The sequence below is a fragment of the Zalophus californianus genome, chromosome 12 (genome assembly GCF_009762305.2).
Source record: "Zalophus californianus isolate mZalCal1 chromosome 12, mZalCal1.pri.v2, whole genome shotgun sequence".
Lineage (NCBI taxonomy): Eukaryota > Metazoa > Chordata > Mammalia > Carnivora > Otariidae > Zalophus > Zalophus californianus.
Window position 1 is genome coordinate 82,882,899 of NC_045606.1, and position 18,796 is coordinate 82,901,694.

Sequence of the window (18,796 nt, forward strand, 5' to 3'; positions counted from 1 at the left end):
TAATCCTCTGACCTAAAGGTCTCAAGGCAAGCAGGCAGAAAAGAGAATGGGGCTGGTTAACCGACAAACTGAGTGAAGGCTTCCTAACAGAAAGCCCCATCTGCTCAAGTGGAATAATAATGTAACGCTGTTTAAGAGGACATGTGGGTTTTGAATGTGAAACATGCCCCCAGACATACTGTTGCTGGTCACTGTCATAGCACGGGGCCCGCTGGTCAGAAGCCGGGTTCACCCCCCCTTCCACTACTCACAGCCTTCTCGGGCCAGGTAGAGGCTCCGGGTCCCGGTAGGCTTCTTCACCTTCTTTGTCTGCAGCTTTGCAGCCTCATCACGGGTCACTGCCAAGTCGACCCTGAGCTGCCGGCCATCCAGTTTAAGCCCACCACCCTGTAACAGATTGCAACCCTCTCTCTTAAAATTCACAATGAGTAGAGACAAAGCCCCCGGCCAGGAATGCCAAGGAAAGGGAAAACAGCAAATCCCAATTATGCTATGGAACCCAACCCATAGGCTGTTTTAGCCCAGGTGGCTGCAAGTGGGCTACTGAGCCTAACATCTAGTATAGCTGTGCAAAAGGCCATGTGTATACTTAGGGCAGTTAGTAGTAATTTATTTTATGGGAGTTGATTAGGCCCAAAGTAGACCCAAATTGAGGAAAATTGATCTATATAGAGCCAATTTTTTAAATTCTAAAGAAAGCTAATGAAATGATAGTATTAACTCTACTTAGGAGAATTTAAGAGATAATGACAGTACAGGATAACTTATCTCAAAACACTATATACTTGCTTATAGAATACACAGAAAAATCCATCACCCATACATTTTTTCTCATTGACTCCACTTTACAGATGACCTTAATCCCTTCTTGTCCCAACCTTTCACGTCATCACCCTATGATAGAGGCTGACATACAGTGATTAATAAACATTAGATAATTATACCTGCTTCCTCACTTATAAAATAGGTATAATAATTGATCTTTTTTTTTTTTTTTTTTAAGTACATTCCATGCCCAGTGTGGAGCCCAACATGGGGTTTGAACTCACAACCCTGGAGACTGAGACCTGAGCTGAAGTCAAGAGTCAGACCCTTAACCGACTAAGCTATCCAGGCACTCCAATAGGTATAATAATTGTAATTACCATACCCCTGCAGAACTGACATAAGGATTAAATAAGGTAATACATGTAAAGCTGAGTGCCTAACACACACCAAGTGCTCAGTAAGTGTTAGCTTTATTATTATTATATTATTGACAGTACTAATAAAGCTGGGCATAAACAGCAGATGCTGGGGTTCGGAGCCACTGTGCCCTAAGTTAAGGGGTAAAAGAAATGTCCTCCTTACCTCAGTCTCTGGAGAAGCAGCTTCAAGGCATTTCTGAGCTGCTTCTTGAGTCACGAACTGGGCAAATGCACAACCTGCACCGAGAAACAAAATTAAATGAGATGCCAAACCCCTATGGCCCACCAGGATGCCAAAGATGACGCTACAAATGGCAGGCTGACACAGAGTGGAAGGGGGAGCAGCGTCCTTCTGTTAGGAGCTAGGAGCCGGGCACTGCACCAGGCACTGAAGGTTCAAAGACAGATGGGACACGTGCTTACAATGAAATTTTACTATTACTTCATCTTTTCCAATGCTTCTTAGAACTTTAGTCTCATCGTTGCTCTCCTTAGTAAGAAAAAGCCACAAGATATGGTAGAGAAATTCCACTTAAATCAGCATTATTTACTGGCTTGCCTTTTAGAGGACTAAAAAATGAGGCAGGAACCACCTAACCAGAAATTAATTACAGATCTCACTGTCCTCAAAGCCACCTGGGAGACATCAAATATGAGCGGACCGGCCTCTTGTAGTCAAAGTCCCTGGCTTCTATCACATGAATACAGCAGTGAACCAGAAAGCCATAAGCTCAACTCTTGACTCATACCCTCAAATTTGCACAGGCTCACCTGTCACTGGTTAGATGCAGAGCCAATCAATCCATCCTAATTTCTGCTATTGATAAAAAGCAGTTTTTATCAGCAAAGAAAAAAAGTTCACCTTACAGTAGACTCCAAAAAAGAAATACAAGTTTCACAGTATTTTGTTAGTATTCCTTTATACAAATTTAAATATTCCCTCATATATGAAAAAAACGTCCTAGAGCTACTAGGGCATTGATTGACCTTTTGTCCTCTACAAGAATGAATGGCAGCAGACTGAGACAACACACGTGGCAGGCCAACCCAAGAGTCACCATCTAGGTGAGGTCCTTCCTGCCTCCTCCAGGCAGGGCCAAGTGCCCCACCCACCAAGCCTCCAATCACATCTCTCTTTTTACAGCTCCCGTCAGGTGGCATCTTCCCAAACAGAAGGAATGCCTCAGGAGTAAGGGCCATATTTCTAGGCTGCTAGCACCTACCATGGTGTCTGGCATTAATAGATACTCAATAGGAAGAAACAAACAATACAGAAAGAAAGGGAGGAAGATGGGGGAAATATGCTCTAACTGACAGATTAGCTTATCCATCCAATATGAAGAAAAAAGGTACTTCTCTCTGAATGGGTAAGAATTTTAACACTGGAAATTCCTAGGTCAGTATTGGGTTTAATCTTAACACTTCCCTAAAAGTCTACAGATAATTTTTAGCTCTCCTAGACAGCGAAATGGCATGCTGACAGGGATAAATGCTAGGAGGCGGCCAAGGCTGTGTGAGTAGGCAAAAAAATTTAATAAGAGCTAGAAAAAGAAAATGTATTTGGGACACGTGGGTGGCTCAGCCGGTTGAGCGTCTGCCTTCAGCTCAGGTCATGATCCCAGGGTCCTGGGACGGAGTCCTGCATTGGGCTCCTTGCTTGGCAGGGAGCCTGCTTCTCCCTCTGCCTGCAGCTCCCCCTGCTTGTGCTCACTCTCTCTCTCTTCCTCTCCCTCTGACAAATAAATAAATAAAATCTTAAAAAAAATGATTAAAACTATGCTTATTAAAATCGTTAACTCTAAGCTAATATTAATAGATCAAGAAAGAGACAGAGCAAGTCAACTATTGACTACATTCTGAAAATACCAACCCAACAGACTACTGCACTCAAAAGGAAACAAAAGATATCAAAGTAATACAATATCCTATAGTAATAGGAACAGTCTATGCAATTCTAGTTGCCCATTTTTAGAAAAACATACTGGAAATGGAGAAGGTCCAAGAAGCATAGTTGAGTATTAGAGTTGAAGACACATTAAGTGATTACTCCAGTTGAACCTACTCATTCTACAGATAAGAAACTGAAGCCTGAAGTGGTTAAACAATTTACCAAAATCACCCAGCTGGTCTATGGCTCAGCTACAATTAGATCCCTAATATCCAGGAAGCAGTTCAGCTTTCTTTCCATCATACTGACCTACTTATATCTTTTTGGCTAAGGAAAAACCAAAAATGATCAGGTCTCATCAATTTGGAAAATAAGGTTTAGAACAGAGGTTCTTAACCCTTGAATAGATTCCAGAAAGCCCACAAACCCTCAGAAGTGGCATTTTTCTGGAGAGATGGTTCATAGCTTTTGCTAGATCTCAAAGAAAGCAAGAACCAGAATGAATTAAGAATTCACTGCTTTAGGAGAATGACTGCAGTTGATGAAATCAAAGATTATAAATATACGGAAAAGATGCTGCTCCCCTGAACAACAGTACACTAGAATGAACTGGGGCCAATCCTTCAAAGTTCAAAAGAAATAGCTTTAGAGAAAAAAACATCTAAGGCAGCAGTCCTGCTATGTACAGCTTTCCTTCTGACTGTTGCCACTGCAACAAAATTTCTGTTAGCTTCCATCTCTAACAAAAGCAACTGAAAAAGATCCCAGTAATTTCAAGCAATGTGGAATGATTAATACCCATGAGATGCTATCACATTTGAAATTCAAAGGAGAACAACAAATGGAATTCATTACCCTAAAGTAAATAAGCAAGGGCTTAAAAAGCTTAGACAAAATTGTGGCTGGCAGCACCATTAAAGATGCTGAGTTTGATATCTTGGAAGACAACCTCAGAATGTCCTTGGTGCTTCTATGGACCACAGAAACCTGGGCTGGATAGACTGTAGACCCCGCAGAATGACACACATTATGTTCTCAAGTAACCTAATCAGTGTCCATGGCAGCAGTCTCCACCTTTTTAGGGCCTAACAAGCTGACAACAAGTACCTTTAGAATGCTCTGTGTCTGGATGCAAGACAATACGGACATACTTAAGGTCTCCAAATTGCTGGAGGAGCTCCCCGAGTTCTTCTTCCTCTGAGTCAAAAGACAGGTTTCTACGGAAGATAGTCAAGTCACAAGAAAAGTCAATTACTAAAGTGAGATCCTGTGTTCTAGTACAAGGTGAGTAAGACACCAAATGGAGTGGTACTCTTGTTCATGACCACCCTCTGGGGTTCAGGTACAGTACCAATACATAGGGGAGGCCCCCAGTGGCCCAGCGTCTGATGTGTGACTCTGCCCCTCATCCATAACTAACTAGCCTTTCTATGTCAATCAGATTCTCTCCCCCAGGAATTTAAAACTTGAACAGACACACACAAAGGCCAAAAGCCGTTGATGCAGATTCATTTCAAAATAGGAATACCCCACCCAAAGGAAACTTCTGGGAAGCAGAAATCTGAAAATGTCCTATATCTTGATCTGGGTGGTGGTTATATGGGTATATACAAACAAAAAATTTCACTGAGCTGTACATTTAGAGTAATGCACTTTACAGAATATATGTTATGCCTTGAGAAGGAAAAAAAAAAAAAAGGCAGTGAGTGTTCTCAGAGAACAGACCCACAGCCTTCCTACAGCTGGGGCCCAAAACATCCCAGATTTTCATCTCCTTCTTAAGGTTTGCTCTTCGACAGCTTTGATCCTGTGAACCACCCAATGTTCATCGAACAAACCCGCTTTTTCATTAACACTGGCCAAAATTAGTTTCTCTTATTACAAACAGAAGATTCACAGCAGGCTGATGAGAAAAGTCAAGTGTGTACATGTGTCTGTCTGTCTCTCTTGATTACCCATTTTCCTTTCTGTGTTGCTGTGAAATCCAGGTTTCAGTTAAAACTTTACAAAAGCCAGAAAATCCTTCAAAATAATAACTCAAAAGCAAACACAGTAAAGTTTACTAGCTAAGTGCAAAACAAGAAAAGCACTTATTTCTCTTGATGGGATTAAAAAAATGTTAGAAGATTTTATTCTACCAAATTTCAATACATTATAAAGATCTTTCGTTTCCCCAGCAATGCACATCCTTCCAGGGTAAAAACAAGAAACAAAAAAACAGTCCCCAATAAATATTTATAATTTTTCTTCTCTATACTCAGTTAACAACCCCATAAACAATTCTATCTTATGAAGTAACTGAAACAAAAAAGATGTTCTGCAATAAGACATATCCTAGCCATGTCACTTCTTCTAATTTGTCTCATTGTGTATAGTTTTCTCTCTCCCATCCTTTATTTTCCTAAGTTTCATTAAAAGATGTAGAAATAATAAGGAATGGTGACATTTCCTCCTTCTTATTAAACAGCATCCTCTACAAATACAGAATTATTTATATGGCCATTCCAAACAACACAATAAGAACAACTATGAAGAGACAAGCCGTGAAAGAAGAAAATGGGCTACAATGCAGCTTATGAAGGCTAAATTCACCTTTGTTAACAGCTATGATATGGGCATGTGTGTGGGTGTTCTCTGAGCAATCATTAAGGTTAATATTTTGTGTCTTTTTCCTCATTTATTTCCTAAATTTCCTACAATAAGCATAAGTTACTTGTATAATAAAAACAATCTTAAAAGACTATACAGGAAGATAAAATACACATCTTTAAAATAAGACCCAAATAGCCCTAGCACACTGGCACTTAAGAAAGGACAAGAAAGGGGGCGCCTGGGTGGCTCAGTCGGTTAAGCATCTGCCTTCGGCTCAGGTCATGATCCCAGGCTCCTGGGATTGAGCCCCACATTGGGCTTCTCGCTCAGCAGGGAGCCTGCCCCTCCCCCTGCTTGTGTGCTCTCTCTCTCTATCTCTCCCTCACTCTCTCTCAGATAAATAAATAAAATCTTTTAAAAAAAGAAAGAAAGAAAGGACACATGCTTGAGGTATCCTAAAGATATCCTGACTCTATGAAACGGCGAATGTACCACAGTCAGTAGGACTAAAATGGCAATGGCAACATGGAATAAAACCCATCTCCACCTGACTCCCTCCTTAAGATTTCCTGGAAACAAATGGGATGCCTTATTTTATTCTGGACACTACTTTAAAAGGTAAGTTAGGCATAGAGAAAAATTATCTGGGACAAGTGTATCACCCCTCCCCAGCATTCCCCTAAAACAAAAGCCAGAAGGAAGATGTTTCTAAGAGTTGAAGAACTGATTTATTCCAAATGATGCTACTCCAATTACAAAGAAGGAAATGTAAATGAGGACAAAATCTGCAGACCCCTGCTCTTTATCTTCTGTGTGCAGTTCTGATTCTCCTATATTCTCACTGTTTGCTATGTTCCTAGGGCCAGATGTATTAATGGTCTTAAAGGCATCTAATTTTCTGGCCTACCTAACAGAATTAGTACCGGGGGGTGGGGGGGGGCGGGGGGAAGAGTGGGGCGACTGGCTGGCTCAGTCAGTGGAGCATGCAATTCTTGATCTTGGGGTTGTGAGTTTGAGCCCCACACTGGGCATAGAGCTTACTTAAATATAAAATCTTTACAAAAATAAAGAGAGAGAAAGAAGAAAGGAAAAAAGGAGAAAAGAAAAACCTGTGAGGGCAACATAAACAGCAGATCTCAAGGTACAAAGACATACCTGATAAAAACAGTTTTCCCTTCATTCACATCAGAGGGTAATTTCCTCTTCTTTTTCTTTGAGACTTGCACATCTAAAGTAAAAAGAAAAAACAACAAACTGAAAAAGACTTAGTGCAACCCACATGACAAGGGGCTAACTTCTTAGATATATAAAAACCTTGCTTAAGTGAATAAGAAAAAACAAAATTAAAAGTGAACAAAGGATATACAACTAAATACATGAAAAGATGCCCAAATTTACTCAAGAAAAACATAGCACCAGAAATAAGAAACTATTTTTTATTCCAACAGATTGGCAACAACCAAAAAAAAGGATGAAATGCGATGTGGTAAGGGTGTGGGACAAAAGACATTCATATATACTGTTGTAACAGTCTAAACATTAAGAACATTTGAGGAGAAAAAAATACACATTCACACACACAGACATACACTATATTTGACGTGTGTGTGCATGCACGTGTTTTTGCTTATAAAAGTATTAAGATAGGGGGCGCCTGGGTGGCTCAGTCGTTAAGCGTCTGCCTTCAGCTCGGGTCATGATCCCAGGGTCCTGGGATAGAGCCCCGCATTGGGCTCCCTGCTCCGTGGGAAGCCTGCTTCTCCCTCTCCCACTCCCCCTGCTTGTGTTCCCTCCCTTGCTGTGTCTCTCTCTGTCAAATAAATTTTAAAAATCTTAAAAAAATAAAAGTATTAAGATAGATACACAAGAAACTTTTAACATTGGTTGTTTCTGGAGAGGGGTCCTAAGTGGCTGAAGACCTGGGTACAAGGAAGACTCTCTGGGTACAAGGAAAGACTCTTCTTTCATATTCTGAAAGAATATGAAAGAAACAGCAGTGGTTACTTTAAGGGACTCTTGGGGGCAGTGGTGAGGAACTTTTCTTTCTATATTATTCTCCTGCACTATCCTTTTTAATTTTCTGCCATTATTATGTATTGACTCAATAATTTTTTCAAGGTAAAGAAATGGTAAGAGACAGATGAACCTGGTTATTAAATGCAAGGTCTCATAGTCCCATCAGTATAGAAGCTTCTTTGATTCTACGGTGTCTACCATTCTCTCCTCATGGAAAAAGCTTATTTCCTCAGATTTTTTATATGGCCAAACCAACATGCCAGACTTAACCTAAAGAACCAGTTATTGACCATTCCTCATTCTGTAATGACCAGCCTCCCTCAATAAATGAGTTGAACTTATGCCCAGCAATCTTTATAAAGGGAGCAACAATGTTTGATTACAGTTTTCCAAAATGCCCCAAGAGGTCCTTTATCCCCATCTCAACTCATAAGAGTTGTTTAAAATCCTCTTGGAATGGGACGCCTGGGTGGCTCAGTCGTTAAGTGTCTGCCTTCGGCTCAGGTCATGATCCCAGGGTCCTGCGATCGAGTCCTACATCGGGATCCTTGCTCAGTGAGGAGCCTGCTTCTCCCTCTCCCTCTGCTACTCCCCCTGCTTGCGCTCTCTCTCTCTCTCTGACAAATAAATAAATAAAAATCTTTTTTAAAAAAATAAATAAAAAATAAAATCCACTTGGTGTTAGGATACAATATCCTGCTTATCCAGTTATTCATTCATCTTGGAGAAGCAAGAGAAGTAGTGCTTCAGCATTAAGCCAGGTTTTAAATTCCCTGAGAATCTTAACCCTCAAATACTATTCCAAACGTATTTAAAAGACAAAACAAAAATGCTGAGAAGGAATATAAAGATATCCTTTCCAGCACTGAAACATAAATCTGACAGAACACCTTAGAGCCCTATTTAAAAAGAGGTGTGCACTGAACTGATGCATATTTGTCAGTAACTGGTTTTAAACATAAAGGTGTCCACAAAGATCCCAGGCAAACCTTCGTCCTCTTGCTCTTCACTGTTGGTATCACTCTGAGCCGGTTCCTCTCCGCCATCGATACTCTCTCTTCCCTCCAGGATGCTGTCGCCGTCAGAGAGCTCCTCCTCACTGCCCTCTGCGGCTGCGGCCCTCCAGACTGCTCTGCAATGGCACAGGTCAGAACCAGGGGTCTGGGCTGTCAGAGGAGTCTCTCCATAGTCATTACACACGTCGCCTCTGCCGTGATGGGGGCAGGGAAGACATCACTGTCCCTCCCAGACACAAGCCTAGCTCTGAGTCTGTTGTCTCGGAACAAGATGAGCTGCTTACCTCTTTTGAATCTGTGCAGTCTTGGTCACCCTTGATTTTTTATTCTCTTCCCCCTCCTCCTCTTCCTCTTCTTCCTCCTCTGTGGCATCCGCTTCTTCCCTGCCATTCTCTTTATCTAATTCCTGATGTTTAGGTTCAGGCCTCTTCTCCTCACCTACACACGGAGGTAAAGAAAAGAATTCATTTAGAATCCAAAATTACCTTGGACAAGATTAACCAATACCCCAAGTTCCTAGTTCGTTGGGACTATAACTATTTTTCTCAGTATTTTTCTTACTGCATGTAAGAGAAAGTATGAGGGGAAAAAAGCAAAAACAACAAAAAGCCCTCATCACTGAGATTCCCTGGAGGCCTGTCCCATTCACCGGAATGAGAGAGGGAGCAGCTGAGCCTCTGCAAATGGCCTGCCACTGCATACCACAGCCTGCACAGTGTTCACTCTGGGGCCCAGCCATGAACTTTCATCCCGGTGAGTTCTGTTCTCGGAGCTCCTGGTGGCTTAAAAGCCGCCTGCTTTCTAAAAAAAACCTCAAGTTTTAAGTTTCCCTATTCTTAATAGTCCATCATTTTATGAAAAGTGGGAAAGGACAGCCAGCATAGGGGACAATGAACTCAGGTCCCACTCCTCATTCACATTCACACCAAGGAGTGAGCTTAGACTCAAAAGACCCCATGTTTTGAGACCAGATCACCAGATGGTACAACATGAATCGACAAACAGCTCTGTGCTCACTTCTGAGCCCACAGGAATTCAGAGTTTCTCTTAATCCTCAGTCTTATTCTTTCCGTTAATCTTGTGCTTTTGGTATCTTTAACCCAGTATTCTTACTGACAAGCAGGTTCCCTTATAATTTTACCATAGGTAGAGCTGTTTCCATACCCACCGCAGGACATACAACCCCTCCTACCCAATATCATCACATCTTACCTGGGGCAGAGGCAGACTGTGTATTTTTATATTTATCCTTTGCCACAGCCCAATCCACAGCTACTGTCCGCCCTGTCAGATAGAAAAGTAGCATCAGAAAGGTCTTCCTTTTTTTTTTTTAAGATTTTATTTATTTATTTGAGAGAGAGAGAGAGTGAGATAGAGAGAGCCCAAGAGGGGGTAGGGTGAGAGGGAGAAGCAGACTCCCTGCTGAGCAGGGAGCCCATTGTGGGACTCGATCCTGGGACTCTGGGATCATGACCTGAGCTGAAGGCAGTCGCTTAACCAACTGAGCCACCCAGGCGCCCGGTCTTCCTCTTTTTAAAGTCTCTTGTAAATGACTTCCTATTCATCAAAGACCGTGATGGAACCAAAACAGACAAAAGAAACTGCTAATTCAGAGAATGTTGGTCCTGAAATAAACCTCAGAGTAGCCTACGTTTTTAACCCTTAAACTTTTTCATCAATGTAAACAGTTATTTTGCCTTTCTACAACAGCCCCCACACCTGGGGTAATAGAGAGAAGAGAAGAAAGAAAGAGAGAGAGAGAGAGAGAGAGAGAAAGAAAGAAAGAAAGAAAGAAAGAAAGAGAGAAAGAAAGAGAAAGAAAGAGAAAAGAAAGAGAAAAGGAAGGGAGGAAGGAAGGAAGGAAGGGAGGGAGGGAGGGAGGGAGGGAGGGAGGAAGGAAGGAAGGAAGGAAGGAAGGAAGGAAGGAAGGAAGGAAGGAAGGAAGGAAAGGAAGGGAACAGTGTTTCCAGTCAGACAAGTCTCTAGTTAGACTAAGCAAGAGGCAAAACAAGTGCTCTGGAATAATCTGCACTCTGCACAGAAATTACAAAGTCTCCAAGCCAAGCCCTTCTTTAGTATCTAGTATATGAACACAGTCAGTTTAACAGCCCAAGGGAGCTGAAGGGTGCTGAAGAATGACCACAACCAAGACAGAGAAACCTGCAAAACCCACAGCCCCCGGACAGCAACCTGCATCTATCAGTGATTATTTCAGGGACATTTTTTCATTAAGGATTTAAATGCATACTCATCATCCAAATAAAGTAAAGCAAATAATGGCATGCGTTCTTTCAAGTTTAACCCTAAGATCAAGCACTAGGAATATTTCATCAAACAGCTTCTATATTATCAGTAAGACTCAACAATTCAAACACCTTTTGAAAATGTAGAAAGTGGGTTACTGTGCTAATTCACCAAACACCAGAAATATCTGGGTGAACGATAGAGATACAGAAAACTCACCTTTTATCTCTTTCATGTTCATGCTTTTGAGAGCTTTTCCTGCTTCTAGAAGGTTTTTGAACTGGACAAAAGCAAAACCACGCATCTTTCCATCTGTGTGCAAATGTACAAAAAAGTTAGAGGCAGCAGGTGGGGAGCCAAAGAACACCAAGAAGGACATTACAGCAACCTGGGCTGGCAGGATGACCCAAGCCCTGCCAACCAGTCAGCCCCTTGCCCAAAGCAATAGCTTTTGTCCTCCTGCTGAGGATACCCTGATTCAAGCTTGGGGAGAGCAAATGCATTTTCTCAAACTATAACTTGTCTTCTAAAACTAGTTCTGAGATCTAACTAAAAATGCCATTGGGGGAACAAGTACTATTTTTGAGTTTTTGTTATGTGTCAAGCACTGTGCCTGATACTTTATATATATCATATCATCTGGGGCTCACAAACAGTATGACATGAACCTTGTATTTCTATTTGTTTAAAAGATTTTATTTGAGAGAGAGGGAGTGCATGCACAGTTGGAGGGAGGGGCAGAGGGAGAGGGACAAGCAGACTCCGCGCTGAGTGTGAGCCCCACGGCGGGGCTGGATCCCACAACCTTAAGATCATGACCTGAGCTGAAATCAAGAGTCAGATGTTCAACCAACTGATCCACCCAGGTGCCCCTGTATTTTTATTTCAAATATCGGTTAGTTCAAGGATGAAATGGAAAAACACCATTATGTTAAATAATCTTAATCTAATCCACAACAAATGAAGGTTTGCTAGTACCTGGCTTCCGGGGGATGTTTACTTCCAGGACAGCTCCATATTGAGCAAATACTGTCTTCAAGTCATCTTCTGAACACTGATGCCAAACGTGAAAAGATATTATCACAGAAAATAAACATGAAACATCAACCATTAAATTAGTTCATTACAAAGAACTTGAACACTTTCACTCCTTTTTTTACTTTTGAGACTGGGACATCAAACATTTCTAAACAGAAGACAACTTGCTTTGGATCAAAGAAGACAGATATCAAAGAGCTCTTCCTCCCCTCCCTATCCCAGCAGTAGTGCCCCAAAGGGAAGACATCTTCACACTTACTATTCTTAATTAATTGTTTATACAGGCCCATTTTCTGTATTCAACAAGGCTAAGATTCATGCCCAGAAGGAATTATGTCCAATTATACCATCCTGGTGAGGAGCTCCACCAATGAGCACCAAGAGCCTTAAGAACAGGTCGTGTTAGTGTTCTCTGTCACTCACCTTAAAGCTCAGGTTCCGAATAATTAATCTGGCTTTCTTGTCTGCCACTTTGGGTTTTTTAGGCTTCAGTTCCTTCTTTGGGGGTTCTGAATTTTCTAAAAAATAAGAGGCAACAAAATAAGTCTGTGATCCAGCCTCTAGGCCCAGAACATCACAGGAAAGAAGCTACTAGCAAAAAAAGGCATTTCTCACAGGGTTAAGTATGACAACACCCAGAACCACCAGATTTCCAAAGTTAGAATTAAATAAAAGACAAAAATGAGTAATAAAATACATTAGATGATTTTGGACATCAAAAGGAAATTTAAGGAAGTTTTAAATTTAGAAGCTATCCCCTATCCTCCCTCCCCCTCCTCCCCTTCCTCACTCTGAGGGAAAACTCCCTGCTAGAAACTCACCATTTTCCCCCTTTTCCTTGGACTTGTTCCTCTGTTTTTTCTTGGCAATAGTCACGTTGATCTTACAGCCTTCGAAGGTGGTAATCTCCTTGAGGGCCCTCTGAACATCTTCCAGCATAGAAAAAGTGACATAGCCAAAGCCTCGACATGCCTTACTCCCTGAACAGTGAAGGATGAGGGGGAGAACTGTAAGCCAAGAGCCCTAAAACAGTAAACTCTCTCTTTAAAAAAAAAAAACAAAAAACAGTAAATTCTCAAAGTCCTAACTAGCAGATATACTGCCAGACCACCCTATTATCAGTTTGCCAAAATTCTCAGGAGGGATACAAACAAAGTTGGCATCAGTGGCCCCTTCTCCACTTTGCTCAGAAATTGTTAGGCTTCCTCTTCTAATTTGGTGTCTTCACTGTTAGCGCCTCTTCTTCCTCCTTTCCTGATAATCTTGAGAATACGGAGGGTCCATGATACCCATTATATCCCCAAAGAAGAATTCAACATCAAATAGAATGGAACATCACCAGAGAAGGTGGGAAAGGTAAGTATGGTAGCTTTGAAAACTGCAACGCAATAATGCAGCAGATCAGAAATGAATGCCTGAGGTCCTGACAAAAGAACCTCAATAAACAATAAATATTGCTTCAGGAGCCTGCAGATACTATTACCATTATTACCAAACCTTAGCAATCAATATCAAGCTTAACCTTTACAAAGCTGTAAATCTCTTACCTCACTTTCATCTTCAGAACACACTAAGGTAGATAAAGTGAATATTATCATCCTTTCTTTCCAAATGAGTAATTTGAGACGGAGGAAAGTAAGTGAACTGGTTAATGCACCAGGTGTTTGTAGCTGAATTAATTCCTCATTACTAGCCCCATGTTCTTTCCATGGGACTCCACCAATATAAAGGCCACAGAGAAGAATATTAGGACCAAGCAGATGAACAGTTGCAAATAAAAACTATAACTCACCTTTGCCCTTTTTGGTATGCTTTTTTTGATTTAACATTTTTGTGTAGTAAAATGTTTAAGTCATTTACTGCATCAAAAAGGAAAAGACCAGGTAGTCTGCCTACTACCCAAAGAAGAAATACAGCTCACATGCTCTGCTTCTTTTTCAACTACCCTCGAACCTACTTCAGGGTACAAGCCCTCAAACACATGACGCTGATCCACATAAGTGGTTAAAGCTGAAACTTTGCACTATGAAGGCATACTGTGATCTGGAGATCAAGGTTTTTCTCGGGACTCCTCACAAAAGCCAGCCCACTCACTGTCAGAAATCAGAACAAGAAAAGTCAGGGCCCTTCCTGATCAGTACAACCAAACACAAAGCAGTTGAAACGTGAAGGGGGCGGGGTGGGGCCTGGGTGGCTCAGTTGGTTAAGCATCTGCCTTCAGCTCAGGTCATGATCCCAGGGTCCTGGGATCGAGCCCCCCACATCGGGCTCCCTGCTCCGCGGGAAGCCTGCTTCTCCCTCTCCCACTCCCCCTGCTTGTGTTCCCTCTCTCGCTGTGTCTCTCTCTGTCAAATAAATAAATAAAATCTTAAAAAAAAAAAAAAAACGAAAGAAAGAAAGAAAGAAACACAAAGGGGTTCAGCACCAAAATAAAAGCATGTACTCACAACAAATGCCATTCACTGTTTGTCTGCACAAAGCACTCTCATTTTACTTGAATCCTCACAACATCCTGTGAAATTGTCCCCATCTTCAAGAGGTAGAGTCACCACTAAGACCTCATCCCACATCCCCTCCCTCCTTCCCATCCCAGTAAGTGCAACACTCTTTCCAACACATCCTGACTATCTGAAAAGAAAAGTGTATAGTCTTTCAAAAAGGGAACAGAGTTGTTTTTGTTTTGCGGGTTTTGTGGGTTTGTTTTTTTTTTAGATTTAGACCACATACATAGGATACAAGGTAAGATTACACCTCAGCTATATTTTGAGGACCCAAAAGAGAATTCCCATTCAGTGCCTGTTCCTCCCTGGAACAGAAGCATCGAGCACTGGACAGTAGTGTTTCTCAAAGTGTTCTGACGACCCACAGTAATGAATGTAACTTATAGTAGAACCCAATACACATATATATTCTCTATGTAAAACCAAAGGGGTGCCTGGCTGGCTCAGTCAGTATAGCAAGCGATTCTTGATCTTAGGGTTATAAATTTGAGCCGCACACTGGGTGTACAGATTATTTAAAAATAAAATCTTTAGGGATGCCTGGGGGGCTCAGGAGTTAAACATCTGCCTTCAGCTCAGGTCACGATCCCAGGGATCAGTCCCGCATCAGGCTCCTTGCTCTGCAGGGAAGCTGCTTCTCCCTCTGCCTGCCGCTCCCCCTGCTCATGCCCTCTCTCTCTCTCTCTCTCTCTCTCTGACAAATAAATAAAATCTTTAAAAAAATTTAAACAAATAAAAATATTTTAAAATTATAAATATTAACCCTTTACCACATATACATATACTTTGTTTAAAAAATTCTTGTCATGACCCACTCAAAACCCACTAACGCGTAATGATCTGCAGTTTAAGAAACACGGCTGTACAGGACTCTCATTCTTCACTCACCCACATCTCTACTTAAAATGGCAAAGAACCAGGCTGGTGTCACGGCTTGCATAGCAATCAGAGCCATGTGGACAATCCCAACTCTGGCCTCCGTTATTAACAAAATACAAGCTAATGATGGAGGGATTATTAGCACACAGTTAGCCTGCCTACTCACATACTCAGATACCATGGGGGGAAATGGGGGTCCACAAGATGCCAGTTCCCACCAGTTGTTCTGCTGAAAGACAAAGAAGTGGCCACCTACAGAGACAGCCTGATGACTTAGAAGAGAGCTAAATATAACATCGGATGCCTATCTTGAGTGTCCTTGAAGTCTAGGTAAGAGGAAGGAATGCTTCTCTACAACTAAAACCCTTACAATTCCTTCTCATTGCAATACATGCCAACCCTTTCTCATAGTGATGCAATGAGCATCACACAGAATATGAGGCATATAGCAGTATTACACAAGTAAATATCCCCAGTGGCTCAAGCCAAAAGCCTTGGGAATCAGACTTGACTCCTCTTTTTCTCATACCCTGCGTCTGATCCATCAAATCCTCTCGGTTCTATCTTCAAAAATATCCATATTCCAATCACTTTTTACCACCTCCACTGCTACCATCCTGGTCCAACACCATAATTTCTCACCTGGATTATTGCAGAAGCCTACTATTTGGTCTCCCTGCTTCTGTCCTATTCCCCAACGGCAGCCTCAGAGTATCTTTTAAAAATGTAAGCCAGATCATACTTACTGCTCCCTACTCAAAACCAGTAGTTTCTCATCTCAGAGTAAAAGCCAAAGTCTTTGCAATGGCCTTTAGGTCCTCCATGATCTGGTACCCTAGAATCTCACTTCCTACTTCTCTTACCTTCACTCACTTACCCTGGGCACCCTGTTCTCCCTGCTATTCCTTCAGTATACCAATAGTCCTCTTCAGTATTCCTGAGCTTGCTGTTTCCTCTGCCTAGCCTCCTCCTCCTGGAGAGAAACATGTTCACTCCTTCACCTCAGTCAGGCCTTCCCTGGCTACTCTATCTATAGATAACTGCCATTCCTCACTCTTCTACAACCCCCACCCCCACACTCACTTACAGAGACTCCTTATCCTTCTTCCTGACTTATTTTTCTCCTTAGTATTTACCACCATAATCACTATATATCTTGCTTGTTTATTGGCTGTCTTCCCCATCTTGAAGATTTAAGAGCAAGTTTTTTGGCTTGGTTTGGTTTGGTGCACTGCTCCATCCTCAGGACCTACAACAGTGCCTAGCGCATAGCAGGCATTCAAAAACTATTTGAATGAATAAATGAGTAAATGAGTAACATACTGGTTAGGAGCTCCGGATGATCAAATTCTGGATCCGCTACTTACAAGCTGTACGAACTTCAACTAAAGTTACCAAATTTTCCCTAAGCTCCAGATTACTGTCTGTAAAATGGGGTTGAGACTCTCCACTCAACAAGACTGTTGAGAAAACTAAACGAGATTAACACGCGCGGAATTCAGCACCGTGCCTGGCAATCGGTTGACTCTCAATAAGCCTTACTGATGTTTTATTAAATGTTAACTGTATTAAATATTAAATGTTAACATTGTTACCAAATAAGATCTTGTATGGGAGCGCACGTAGTAGACGGAAAGTAAACGCTATGTAACCCTGAGGCAATGCCTTGCCTTTCAGAATGGACCCCCATGGACTCATAGGGGTCATCCAGAACCGAGCCGGTTTAGAAAAGAAACTCAATTCCCAGCCCCTTCTCCTAGGAGCGGGTAAAGAACTATCTGGCTTGGGGCGCCTGGGTGGCTCAGTCGTTAAGCGTCTGCCTTCGGCTCAGATCATGATCCCATGCTTCTGGGATCGGGCCCCCTGCTCCGCGGGAAGCCTGCTTCTCCCTCTCCCACTCCCCCTCCTTGTGTTCCCTCTCTCGCTGTGTCTCTCTCTGTCAAATAAATAAAATCTTTTAAAAAAAAGAAAGAATTATCTGGCTTGCTGAAGTCTGAGAGGGTGTCCTCGCTCGGATCCCGCTCCCGGGTACCCCAGCCCTATCCTCGACAGCCCCGCCCCCTACCTTTCTCAGTCACCACGAAGCACTGCTTCACCGGCCCCACCTGACTGAACAGCTCCTCCAGCTGCTCACTGCGGGCCGAGGGCGGGAGGCGGCCCACAAATAGGGTGAGCCCGGCCATGAGGCTGGGAAACCGAGGCGCGCGAGACCGCGACGGAACCAGGCCCGCGCACGCGAGGCAAGGACAGGGCTTTGGCACGCCAACCACGCCAAGTGGCCCGGAGATTCCGGAAGTGCTCGTCACTCAAAAGAGTCCGGAGGAAAACATGGTGGCGAGGGGGGAAAAGCGTTCCGGAAAGGGGGGGGGGGGGGGGGGGGGGGGAGGTCATGCCTGGGGGCGGAGCTTCTTGAGCGGGGCTCCACCCCTAATCCCGGTACTGCCCCTCCGGTCCCCTTCGCCCCCCGGGCCACTGTAGGAAACTGGCATCTCTAGCTCCTACCCAGATTAAAATCTCACTTCCAGGAGATGATCCTAATGTGCCACCGCAGGCAGAGGAAGTCGTTTTTTGCTCGGGGTCTCACCCAGGATCTGACACGTACTGGATATTTAATGAATACTTTCTTCGGTGCCACCACACCCAGTTTACGTGTATAAAATGCAACCAGAATGCACATAGATGCATACATCACAAACATCATTTGAAGAATTCTCATATTTCAGAGAATATGAGACATCTGTCACACTCTAATAACTATAACCGCGCCTGTAACAGAGGACAAATTACAGCTACTTTTAAAGCACACACAGACACATATCATACACAATCATTCTTTCAATAAATATTTACTGAGCGCCTACTATGTACCAGACACTAGAGATAAAATTGGTGAGCTAAAACAAGAGTCCCTACTCTCATGGAGAATGAAGTGTAGTGGGGGTAGACAGACATTAACTTTAAAAACTTACAAATAAATCATAACATGCACACTACAGGACAACAGAACACACCCAAAGCAAACATAACATACACACAGACCCAGAATGCAGGTCCTCCCAGAGACAGGAGAAAACCTTCCCTCAGGTCAGCTTATCAGACAGACCCATGACTGAGGGATCTCACCCACCAGCAGGAGATGTGGGTGCTCCGGGAACCTGGAAAGCAGAGACTATTTGCCATTCCACTGGGTTCAGGAACTGACCTGTGCGCAAGACTGCAGCACCCTGCAGGGGTTCCAGCTGAGAAAAGTTCCCAATGCACTTTTTAAATAATAACTTCTCAATGGTATAACCTGAAAATTCAAGGAGTACAAAAGGTACAGTGAAAAGTAAGTTTCCGTTTCTCTTCAAACCCCATTTGCTTTCAATACATTTTGGACAGATGGGATGACTGGTTGATAGTAATGGGGGGGAAAGGGAGAACACTTAACATCAG

At 42.6% G+C, this 18,796-nt stretch overlaps 1 protein-coding gene across 3 annotated transcripts in view; it reads right to left on the reverse strand.

Annotated features, from left to right (window-relative positions):
- Positions 1-17,646, reverse strand: part of RBM28 (RNA binding motif protein 28) — a 31,048-nt gene extending 13,402 nt beyond the window's left edge. Inside the window, exons 1-12 of one of the 3 annotated variants that reach the window (XM_027573250.2) lie at positions 17,427-17,646; positions 12,803-12,961; positions 12,405-12,499; positions 11,922-11,997; positions 11,163-11,255; positions 9,912-9,983; positions 8,984-9,137; positions 8,673-8,815; positions 6,823-6,895; positions 4,183-4,292; positions 1,351-1,424; positions 252-387 (exon numbers count right to left, since the gene is read on the reverse strand). In XM_027573250.2, coding sequence (XP_027429051.2) covers positions 252-387; positions 1,351-1,424; positions 4,183-4,292; positions 6,823-6,895; positions 8,673-8,815; positions 8,984-9,137; positions 9,912-9,983; positions 11,163-11,255; positions 11,922-11,997; positions 12,405-12,499; positions 12,803-12,961; positions 17,427-17,544 — 1,303 coding nt within the window. In that variant the 5' untranslated portion in view covers positions 17,545-17,646. Of the gene's footprint in view, positions 1-251; positions 388-1,350; positions 1,425-4,182; positions 4,293-6,822; positions 6,896-8,672; positions 8,891-8,983; positions 9,138-9,911; positions 9,984-11,162; positions 11,256-11,921; positions 11,998-12,404; positions 12,500-12,802; positions 12,962-17,426 lie in introns of all 3 variants that reach the window. The other 2 variants (XM_035723344.1, XM_035723345.1) reach the window with 2 other exon arrangements.
- Positions 17,647-18,796: the final 1,150 nt, after the last annotated feature.